The 11723-nt window shown below is 33.3% G+C and overlaps 1 protein-coding gene across 1 annotated transcript; it reads right to left on the reverse strand.

Moving 5' to 3' along the window:
* Window positions 1-6882: 6882 nt before the first annotated feature.
* Window positions 6883-8464, reverse strand: LOC139861394 (peroxisomal and mitochondrial division factor 2-like). Its single transcript, XM_071849777.1, has one exon. It carries the CDS (start codon window positions 8418-8420, stop codon window positions 7458-7460), a length of 963 nt encoding a protein of 320 aa, XP_071705878.1. The 5' UTR covers window positions 8421-8464; the 3' UTR covers window positions 6883-7457.
* Between the last annotated feature and the right edge of the window lie 3259 nt (window positions 8465-11723).

Raw genomic sequence — 11723 nt, forward strand, 5'->3', positions numbered from 1 at the left:
AATATGGGAAGCGTCATGTACAATCTTATGGTGAAATACCCTCATGGTCATATGTACAATATTTGAAGCATTATGTACAACCTAATAAAATACTCCTCTGATCATATGTACAATCTTTAAAACAAATTGTATAATCTTTTACAAAACATCTCATGAACACATATATACAAATTTTGAAGCATATTGTATAACCTTCACTAAATAATTGCATTTTAAAAAATTCAAGAGGCATTTGTTATTACTAATAATTTTTATTAAAAATATAAATATTTAATTCTTAAGCAACTTTTATTATTATTTATTATAATTTTAATTTTAATTAAAAATATAAATATTTAATTCTTAAGCAAATATAAGTTCACTTTACGAGATTAATTATGTTACACGTGTATTTTTTTTTTTTTGAAAAGCAAAATATATATTATAATTATCAAAAATGAAACATGCTCAAAATAGAGACAGTTCAGGAGGCTACTGTAATGAGGTAGCACAATCAAAACTCACATGTATTGCCAAGAAGTCAACATATTATCTTAATAAAATGTTGTAATGTAGGTTTTTATGACAAAAAAATAGTAATTGTAATGAAAATTGAAAGAGGGTGGTGGAAGAATGAAGTAGTTCATATATTCTGTTCAAGTTAAGTAAATCAATATGTTTGTAGTTTATCTTTAACTATTTCGGATGTATATGTTCCACACAAAATTTTTGTGGTACGTTTTCGTTGTGATTATTTGTTATATGCATTTTATAAACTTCAGTGTTTTGGTTATTTTTCTCAATGGTTTAATAAGTATTCTCCACAATAGTATGTTTAAATTTGTATTATTTCATAAACCCGTGATTTCACGGGCCATTTAGCTAGTAAATGACTATAAACCTTCAAACATACAAATTAATTTTCATTCAATATTCAACAAAAAATACATATTATCATTCTTATTCTTATACACTAGTAAAAGCTATGCATAATAAACATTAATCTGTAATGATTAATGTTTGTTATCGAAAAAAAAAAAAATCAGATTATTTAATAAGTGAAAACCAAAAAAGCTGATTATATGTCATATAAGCTGATTAATAAGTGTAAGTAATTAATTATTAAATTATCAACTTTCATTATCATTATAAACAAATTTATATTTATATAAATATGGAAAGAGAGTAAGTTATATGTAAATCTTTGACTTTTTTGCTCAGTTGGTCCCTCTATTATACCCCAAATCGCTAGTTTGGTCCCTAAGTTTTTAATTTGGCAATCAGCGTCCCTGAGTTATTTTGATTTGGCAATCAGCGTCCCTCCGTCAAATTTCTATTAAAAGGTCCGTTAACCCTTGTCATGTGTAATGCATGTGAGGGTATAATCGTCTTTTTACTCGTTTTCACTAAAAAGCGAAGGACCAAAGACGCAAAAAATTCTACAGTTATATTTCAATTTATATATTTTTAATAAAAAAATTCAGATTCAAGTTTCTTGTTGCTACATCTGCTAGCCCACCATTTAGACCCATTTTAACTAGTACTAAAACCCTGCTTGTTACCCATTTTTCCCAAATCCATCCATTATATCAAGATGTTATAAATACATGAATTCAAGATCTGAAATTGAAAACTAACTCCTGTTTCAAACCCCTCACATGTCATTGCTGTTAACAAACTCGAGTTCTCCTGTAAGTTTTGTGACGATGTTGTGATTTACGAATAACGATGATGATTGCTGTGATTTACGATGATATGTAACCCTTTGTATGTTGGAGATTGTAATGCCAATGGTGGTGGCTTGCGGCGTTGAGATAAGAAATTAAATTGCATTAATTCGTACAAATCTGGGTAACCAATCGATCTCACACCCCTTAACTCTCCTCATTACCCTAAATCACTTCTCTCTTCATTAAAAAAGCTTCCAATATCTTGAAACGTCCTAGATCTTGAAACGTGATATATGTAACACCCCAGCTTAACATGACCACAATATTGTCCGCTTTGCCCGCAGGCGCACGGCTTTTTCTTGGCGACCACACATGAGAAGCACTTTCCCAGGAGGTCACCCATCCTGGTAGTGCTCTCGCCCGAGCACGCTTAACCACAACGTACTCGCACTTCTACTCAGCCTGTGATCCCAAAACGCGTTGTGTCATTTAAGCGTGAGTATTACCTTATAATCCCATGATCACTCATGTTCGTGGGCGATGTGGGATTTGCCTAGGGTGTTACATTCACCCCCCCTTAGGGACTCATCGTCCTCGATGAGGTTTGCCCCACCACCCCCAACGGCACATGAGTGGCTCTGATACCATTCTGTAACACCCCAGCTTAACATGACCACAATATTGTCCGCTTTGCCCGCAGGCGCACGGCTTTTTCTTGGCGACCACACATGAGAAGCACTTTCCCAGGAGGTCACCCATCCTGGTAGTGCTCTCGCCCGAGCACGCTTAACCACAACGTACTCGCACTTCTACTCAGCCTGTGATCCCAAAACGCGTTGTGTCATTTAAGCGTGAGTATTACCTTATAATCCCATGATCACTCATGTTCGTGGGCGATGTGGGATTTGCCTAGGGTGTTACAATATAGCGCGTGGAGTTCACGCGCCGTCGGATCTTCATTCCGGTATGTGTTAGTGTAATGGATATATGCTGCTGTCGATGTCTATTAACGGTATTTGTGAGTGTAATGGATATATGCTGCTGTATATAAAGATGTAAATTCATAGAAATACATTATACAATTTTGTTGGGTGTACAATGATGTTATGATGATAAGATGATGATGATTGATTTTTGCAGTGGGCTTTTCGTTTGCCCCAATAATCAACAACTCTTTTTTTTTTGTTCTGGATCTGTTAGATTTAAATTCCAATTTCATTTTATCTTTTTTCAAAAGTCGAGATCTGGAGTATGCTTTACACTAATTTCTGCTGCTACTTTGTTCTTACAAAAATTTCTATATCTTTATTGTATTTATGATCGGTCTAGATGCACACCATGTTTGCCCTTTATATGCTTTTATTGAGATTTACATATTCATATAAGATGTTTATTTGATGTTGTTTGTTGAATTTGATGTTGTTCATCAATATTTCTGTAAATCACAAGCAATGATCAGGTTATAGATACATATAAGAGTTGAAATGAAATTGAGATTTGGGTAGCCAAAATGACGATGATGTATTTTTTATTAGAAATATATAAATTGAAATATAACTGTAGAATTTTTTGCGTCTTTGGTCCCTCGTTTTTAGTGAGGAAAGAGTAAAAAGACGAATTTACCCTCACATGTAAGGCACATGACAAGGGTTAACGTTCAATTTGGATGGCAAGTTGACGGAGGGACGCTGGTTGCCAAATCAAAATAACTCAGGGATGCTGATTGCCAAATTAAAAACTGAGGGACCAAACTAGCGATTTGAGGTATAATAGAGGGACCAACTGAGCAAAAAAGTCTAAATCTTTATTATCATATGATTTAATGATCAATGATGTGTAGCTACACTTTCTAAAAGAAAAACTATTATAATAAAAGATGCGTTTGATAAAATTGAATGATTTGGTGTTGAATGTTTCATAATCCGAATGATTCAAAGGTTCTGAATGAAGTTGTTTTTGATTGAAAATAACATGTTTTTGATAATCATTTTGAATGAATAATGTGAATAATGTAAAATTACCTTATTAACTTTTTGACACGTATAAAAACTACAATATAACTGTTTAATAAGAGTTCTTGATATAATATAAAGAACATATTACATAAAATTTAGGTGCTTAATGGTTAAGAGATGATTCTAGCTCTGAATGATTCAACATTGAATGTCGAATCATTTAGCATCATCTGCCATTCAGAGGTCAAAAGCAAATGCGTTGAAAGCTGAATGATTCACCATTCAACGATAAACCATTCAATTAATAAGCAAACAAACACACCTAAAGTTATTGCTCAAAAATGTTACATGCTCTTTATTTATGTTTTTCCAGTTGCAATAATATTGAGCAACATCAAATTTGTGTGCAACGTTCTTTTCGTCTATATTAAAATTACGATAACAATAGTTGTGTTAAATTTTGGTCAGCAAGATAGGACTTATTAAAAGATTTGGATGTTACAGATATTATCATTATCATTATTATTATCATTATCATTATCATTATCAATAATACTATGTTTCATGCGATTTTAATATTCACAATGGCGATAACGTAAATACCCTCGAGTTTGGGGGTATTTTAGTAAACCGTTTTTTATTTACTTATTTTTCAATACTTTTTTAAAACTTTTATTTACTTCATTTCTCACCTTCCTTTTTCATTCTTTTTTAAACGTTTAGTTAACCGACCTTTTTTAAATGTTAAAATTAATCGACCGCTAACCGAAAAAATCACCCCGCAACGAAGTTATTTTTTATGACTTTCTATTACTTCATTTTTTTTCCTTCTTTTTTATTACTTTTTTACCATTTAATTTTACCATTTAATTGTCCGACCGTTAACCTTTTTCATAAACGTTATATTAACCGACCGTTAAACGACGAAAATAATCCCGCAACGAAGCGCGGGTAATAATCCCTCTGTTGGTACTAATGATAACGTTGGTGCTAAAGATAATGTTAGTACTAAAGATAAGATTGGTGAAACTAATAAAGATGTGGTGGTTGCGGTCATGAAGGCATCTGGGTGTTTCAATGCTACTGAAGATTTCGAAGCTTTGATCATGAGTGAGGAATTAGATGAGGGTGGTGTGAAGGAGTCGACGGGTAAGGTGTCGGTTATTGACAAGGGTAAAAAGATTTTCAGAGTTGATGGGGTTCTTGGTAGTCCGTATTCGGCTCATTTAGAAGAGATTGATAATGCACTTGATGGTGTGGGTTAGGGCCCCAAATCTAAAAAAAGGCAAATTGCGAAAGTCTTTACACCCGTAACGTGTAATGAAACAACTAGTGCACTTCTTGACAATTTGGATAATGTTGCTACCGGTAATAGTGCGGATCAAAAGTTTTGTATTTGTATGGATAAAAACTGTAAAGATTTCTGCAGGGGATCACACGTGCATGCTAACAAGTTTCGGTTTAACGGGGGTAAGAAGGTTGAAACTAAGGGTGATATCAAGAAGAGAGGTAAGGGTGAGAAAAAGGGTGTAAAGGATGAGGCGTTTTGTTTGCACGATTCTAGCGATGAAGATGAGGTCGGGATTGCAGTTCCCGAGACTTCAAAAGATAATCAAATTGTCGAGAATTGTAAGTCGAAACGCGTGAGATCGGGGATGGGACGGGTGTTAGATGGAAAAGGGGTTTTTTTTTTTTTTTTTTTTTTTTGTTCAATTCAGGATTGGTAGTTTGAATTCGGATGTGATCGAAATTGAATCGACCTTTTCGTTTAATGCTAAAGTAGATGATGACATCAACAACAACACATTGGTGTTTGATTATGTCTGGTCTTGTTCTACCACTTTTGGTGAATTTTTTAGTTTCGTTTCTTTCATATGTAAATTTTAATTGTTTGTTAGGTTTACGGTAATTGTTTGTTAGGTTTACGGTGAGACTCGATTTTAATCAGCTTTAGATGATGTCTTGAAAATGCTTTGTTTACTGTCCTCATGCCTCCATCGTGGTTATTTTTTGTATCTTTGTTTCTTATATCTTTTCGAGATTAAGATTTGAAATGAAGTTTTTGTTATTTTGCCCAAAAAGAAAGATAATTATTGTTAAAATTTAAAGGTAGACCAAAATCGGTATTCATTAAAGTGGATCAGAATTTTATTTGATGGACCTCACTTCCTTATTCCTATATCCATATATAACATACACATATTCGTACGTACACCCGCCATTGTTAATAAAAACTTTGCAAACAAAAAAAGAAGTTAAAAGCCTTGCATATACATTCCGACTTTCACCAACTAAACCTGACTTTTGATCCATTTTGAGCATTAACTACCGACTTGGACCCAGTCGAGTCAGACTACTTTCTAAAGTTGACTAGTAGGATTTATACAAACTTGGTCTTAACCACTTACCATAAGCATTTTCAACCATCCGAAAGAGAGAATTTAAAAGCAGTTAAGGTCACATACAGTTTAACAAGACAAACACTACATAAGGTAAATCTGACCCATCATAAGAAACAGGTTACACAGACTTATATGTTATCAATAGAGGGTCGAACTAGTAAAGATAAATATTAGCTGTAAGAAAAATAGATTGATAAACGTAGCCATTAAGTGATGGGTCAAAAGTCACCTATAAGTGTTCTCAAATGCATCAAAAGTCATGAGTGTTCTCAAATGCGTCAGAAGTCGTCTTAAGTGTTCTCAAATGCTTACAATTACCGAAACTGTTTTTCGCACAAAACAGATTACATTATTGTTTTGAATACAGTTATTGTAAAAATATTCAGTAAACTAAAACAGATTACATTATTGTTTTGAATACAGTTATTGTAAAAATATTCAGTAAACTAAAATATATTACTCTGTAATAAAATATATGAATAAATGTGATGGGCCTAGCAGCCTAACCCGACCAGGTTTTACTGACACTTAAAGAGTTATCCATTTTAACCGAAGCCGAATTTTTCAAACTTACCTAAACTGCAAGACTCGTCATCCTAAAACAAATGTGTAGACTGGAAAAAGTGACCGGTATCACGTTGAGACGTGACTCGTGAGATGTATAAACATATGATGCACATAAATCATACTATCAGAGTTCAATAATACTCATCTTGGTTATGTTTCGCTGAAACAAAGGATCAGGCCTTAGGGATTTTGAGCTACCAGCTCAAGTAAATCACAATAACTTACACTATATCATCATTACATAGCCAGACAAACTTTTGCTAACAACACTCTTACATAATCAACACATTTTAATAATATGTGCTCATAAATCACTAATGTACAAGTCAGAAAAAGGAAATAGTCCACCTATCTTGTTAATTACTAACATACCTTGAAGCAACAATGTGCTAAATCCTTTCCAAAAGTGTGGATGCAATCTTACCATGCCTAAACTTCATACTATTAATGTTATACTTATCTCATCTCTCAACTACACTCAACCAAAACAATGATCAATCATTATGTTTGAACTATCTACCGATTTAGGAACCACCGAACGAGATAGAAACCACATTTATTCGCTTCCAAAATGATGTGTGTCCAGTCATAGGGAACTAGATAACAGCACAGTATATATGCTTTGGTAATCCAAATCGACAAGAATAATATCAAAAGATTAACAGAAACGTATTATACCGATTACAAAACATGAAGAACACTATTTATATTAGACAACGAAAACATGCCCTTAACGGAAATCCAACAAGTCAAACACCATACTTTGGCGAAACAGTATATATTGGCTCAATCTAATCAACACAAAATCGAAACTCCAAAAACCTACAAAACCAAACCACATAACAAAAAATGTAACAGCTCACCTGCTTAACTTCCATCCACACTCAAAACTTCGCATGACGAAAGTACACAGCAGCCACCATGACAACAGCACCAGTCGTTACTGCAACAATCGGCCAGTCAACCTTCAATCCCACCACCTTCTTCTTCTCATCACCATCAGCAACAATCCCATTCGTATTCTCCGCCAATTTCTCCTTCAAACCACTATTAATCTTCTCAAACCTTTCCAATTCCTTTCGTACCTGATCCAATTTATCTTCCAGTTCATTAACTTTCCTCTCTGATTTATTCAACAACTCTTCCAAATCATTCTTCCCAATCTCCAACTCCTCTTTCTCCTTACTCAACTTCTCCATTTCACCTCGATTCTTCACAATCACAGACTGGAACTCGTCAACTAATCGATTCAAATTTCGTATCTGTTCATCTTTATTTTTAATCTCCTCCTCATATTTCAACCCTAAGTTCTTACTATCACTTTCTATCGTCTCAAAACCTTTGATTCTCTTTTCGAACTCGTTAATTCGACTACCTGATTCCTTCGATTTCTCAACATATTCATTCACTCGTTCCAGTAACAAATTCCTTTCCTTCTCAAGAACATCAATTTTCTCTAAATTCTCAGACTCACTCAATTTCAATTTCTCAACAACTCGTTTCAATTCAACTACTTCATTATTCGATTCATGTGAATCAGACATCGATGAAATTAGATCATGTTGTAGCCTAGATACCTCAGTTTCGAGATCAGAAGCCCTAGCAGCAATCGAACTCAATGCTCTTTTGTCAGATTCAAAACTTTGAATTTCATCTTCGAGTTGCTTGATTTTAGCTGCTGATGATTGATTATCGTTAACAAGTGATTGTTTCTCTTGCTCGAGAACTGAAATTTTTTGCATCAAATTTTGTAGAGTTTGAGTATTTGTATATTTCAAATCTTGCTCCGGTGATGCTATTTCTACGTTTCCATCGCCGTCGCCATTAACGACTGTTTCTTCCGCCATAGCTAGGGTTTGTACGGTTCAAATGAGTTTTAGGCAAAAAGGTCCTATTAAAAAGTATGTGAGATGTGCTTGTATTATGCCTTTCCAGATTGTATTATATTCCTTACACCCGCGAATTCGCGACATTTTTTAAAAAATAATAATAGAAAATCAGAAATAATATGAAATAATAATCAAATCCAAATCCAAATCCAAATGTGACACCATTGGAACACAAAAATTCAATTTAATATAAAACATCTGCTAAAAAAATTAAATAAACGCTATATAAGTATAGCTTTTCATTGGTGATTAAACGAATTTCAATCTATTAGGCACTTGTGCACAGTGAGTAATAGCGGGCTATCAGTCACATCAACAAAAAGATCAGCATGACCAATTTTATCACCAGTGATAGATGATGCAAATTGAAAAATATAACAATGCCATATGGGTTATTAGTTTAGTTACTAAAAGATAAAGTAACACCTCAAATTTTAATAAATACCGATGATAGGTTAGATATATACCTTAATAAAAGAGTTAATTTTGGACGTGGAAGCTCCTTGATTACCGTAAGTAAGCTGTGAATCGTTTTCATGAGTAAAAAAAATGTGTCATATTTGGGTAACATGAACAGAAAAAATCTCACACATTAAGTCATTTGTATATGAATAAATCGACATACCTAGAAGAGGAAATATTGGCAGTGATCATTACTAAGACAGATTAATAATCTGATGCAAATCAGTATCAAGGTCATAAATAAACATCTTTAAAACTTCCAGGAATGAGAACCATCACATCTTTCAAACTAATATTATCGTGTTTGAGATGCTGAAGAAGCTTAAGCTCACGCAAGGTTCTCAAAGCATCAATACGATTATCAAAGGCATTGCGTATTTTCTTTATTGCTAATTTTTCATTCCTTACACAGTTAACATATGAACAAACAATCCCATACGCACCTCGAGCAATCGGCTTGATTGGATATCGAATAATGTCCTCTACATCGAAAAGTAATGTTTCCCTTCTGTTTCAATCCCATTTGGTGGTGTTGCCATTTTTATACATCAAGATAATAATAATAAATTTATTACACAACATTTTAGACTTTACATTAGTATCTATTTAGTGTACATAATAAAACATAAATCCTGATATTGCAAAAGCATAGGAATGACAAACCAACAATAATGCACAAAAAATATGAAAGATTATACAATAAAACATTTAGTCTTGGAGCAACACTAGCAAGTACGAAATCATCAGTAAATAACAACATTAGAAAGAAAATACATACAAAGGTACTAAACTGATGAACACACATTTTCCAATTTGAGTATTGAGTTGTTTTAACAGTACTACTATAAAAGAACTTGCCCTAATTAGCATGAAAGATAAACATTTTTTAACTGTGAACCCTATAAAAAAGTTTACAAATCAGTTCTTTTTATCCAACCCATACTATCATTTTATTCACATTACTCTGAATATAAATTATTTACCTGAGATTGACATTTGGTTCGGGACACAAGCATGACACTGATATTAACGTGCTAAAAGTGCATCAATATCGAGCCTCAAGTCGTCTATTTTTATGTACATGTTGGTTTTTTACTACAACCCCTACACGCGATGCAGGACCAATCCTCATCGAGCAAAATTGAGATGATCGTCGCATAGACTACATAGAGGCCGACCTGTGTATGTAAAGATAGAGAATTACAAATCCAATTATAGATCAAAATTTTAATAGTTATATACCCACCGTATCATGTGATATCTTATCGAGCTTAATGTGTTGATAACCGCCAAACAATTTATTTAATCTTGTTTCTAATGGATGGGGCGGGTGAAGGAGTCTACGTGCCAACAGTCTGATCATCACCTTGAATAATACAACATCTACTTTATAAGTCAGTTGTTCCTTTAACCTGAACAAACTCAAATAGTACCAAAAACAACAAACAATGCTTTTAACCTTCAATTTTAAAAGTTATGATCCCAAGAATCATGAGATAAAAATATATTTGCTTGTAACTTACATGATGCATCTGAGTTGTTGCCTTAGATAGAACTCAAAATTTCAACGACAACTTGATCATCGCTTGACCACAACCAAGAAAAAGTCAATATCAACTACATCAGTATACTTCACTCGGAAAACATCCTTCTTCATAAGTTTTATAAAGATGCAGCAGACACAAGAGAGCAGGTTGAACTTCTTCACACTCGGTCTCATTAATATAGATGAAGGTAAAATATATCAGATACAAAAGGATCGCATGATCAGACTTTGAAAAAGGTTAGGAGAATTGAGGCTCCCTTTCCATAATGGTCAACTCGCCCAATAAACATAATATTTGTGAATCGAAGAACAAACCTCATTGCTTGATTGATATTACAAACGATCAACATTTCCTTTTGGTAATATGGTATTCAAACACTTTGGAAATTTTCCAACCAAAACATATGAAGTAATGATGAATTAGTATTAGTAGTAGCATTTCTTATGATTTGTTGTGATTCAACTATTGTACCTTTAAATTCACTAAACATTAAAACTGCAATAAAATCAGTCTTAATAAGTAGACGAATTTTTCAAAACAGATGAGGTTTTTTTATTATTAAAAGCTCCACTTCGCAAGACCCGTGAAGGAATCAATTGGCTTACCTCGTTGTGAGTGGTGGTTTCTTTGTGATGATGTTGGGAATCAATGAATTTGATGATTATAGATTTAACAGATTGCGGTTGAAAATAAAAAAAAAAACAGAATAAAATATAAAAAAAATGCAGATTAGGTTGCAGTATTGTTGGTATATTTCAAATCAAATGAAGCAAATTACTTTAAAAACACAAATATTAAATCTTAAATCAACTTCATGCATCATCAAAAATATATAAATAAGAACCAAATTAAACAGAATAAAAAACCCAATAAAATCTCTTTTGAATTAAAATACAAAATATGAAGTTCTGCGTAGCAAAGAAAATGCTTTAATTGTGAACTCTAAAAGATAAATGACATGAGTTCTTATCAGCAGTGACACCAACTCCAAATGACTCGGTCACAATGTCATTAAAAGAGACTAAAGAGAAGACATTTGTACCATTCCATGCTGACCCACTCTCCTAACATGCTCTTTCGCCGCATCATAAGCTTTTTATTGTTTCACGCTCGAAAGGAATCACAAACTTAACATTCTGGTGTTTTTCACAACTAAGTTAACAACACCCTTCTCCCATCTGTCAACAAATAGAAGTTGTCAGCAAAACCAAAAACTTTATGAACCCGTATCCATGATTAACGTTTCTTTGAA

The sequence above is a fragment of the Rutidosis leptorrhynchoides genome, chromosome 1 (assembly GCF_046630445.1).
Source record: "Rutidosis leptorrhynchoides isolate AG116_Rl617_1_P2 chromosome 1, CSIRO_AGI_Rlap_v1, whole genome shotgun sequence".
NCBI lineage: Eukaryota > Viridiplantae > Streptophyta > Magnoliopsida > Asterales > Asteraceae > Rutidosis > Rutidosis leptorrhynchoides.

Excerpts from the sequence above, each read along its gene's own strand:
- LOC139861394 (XM_071849777.1), bottom strand. The coding sequence starts at position 8,420 with ATGGCGGAAGAAACAGTCGTTAATGGCGACGGCGATGGAAACGTAGAA.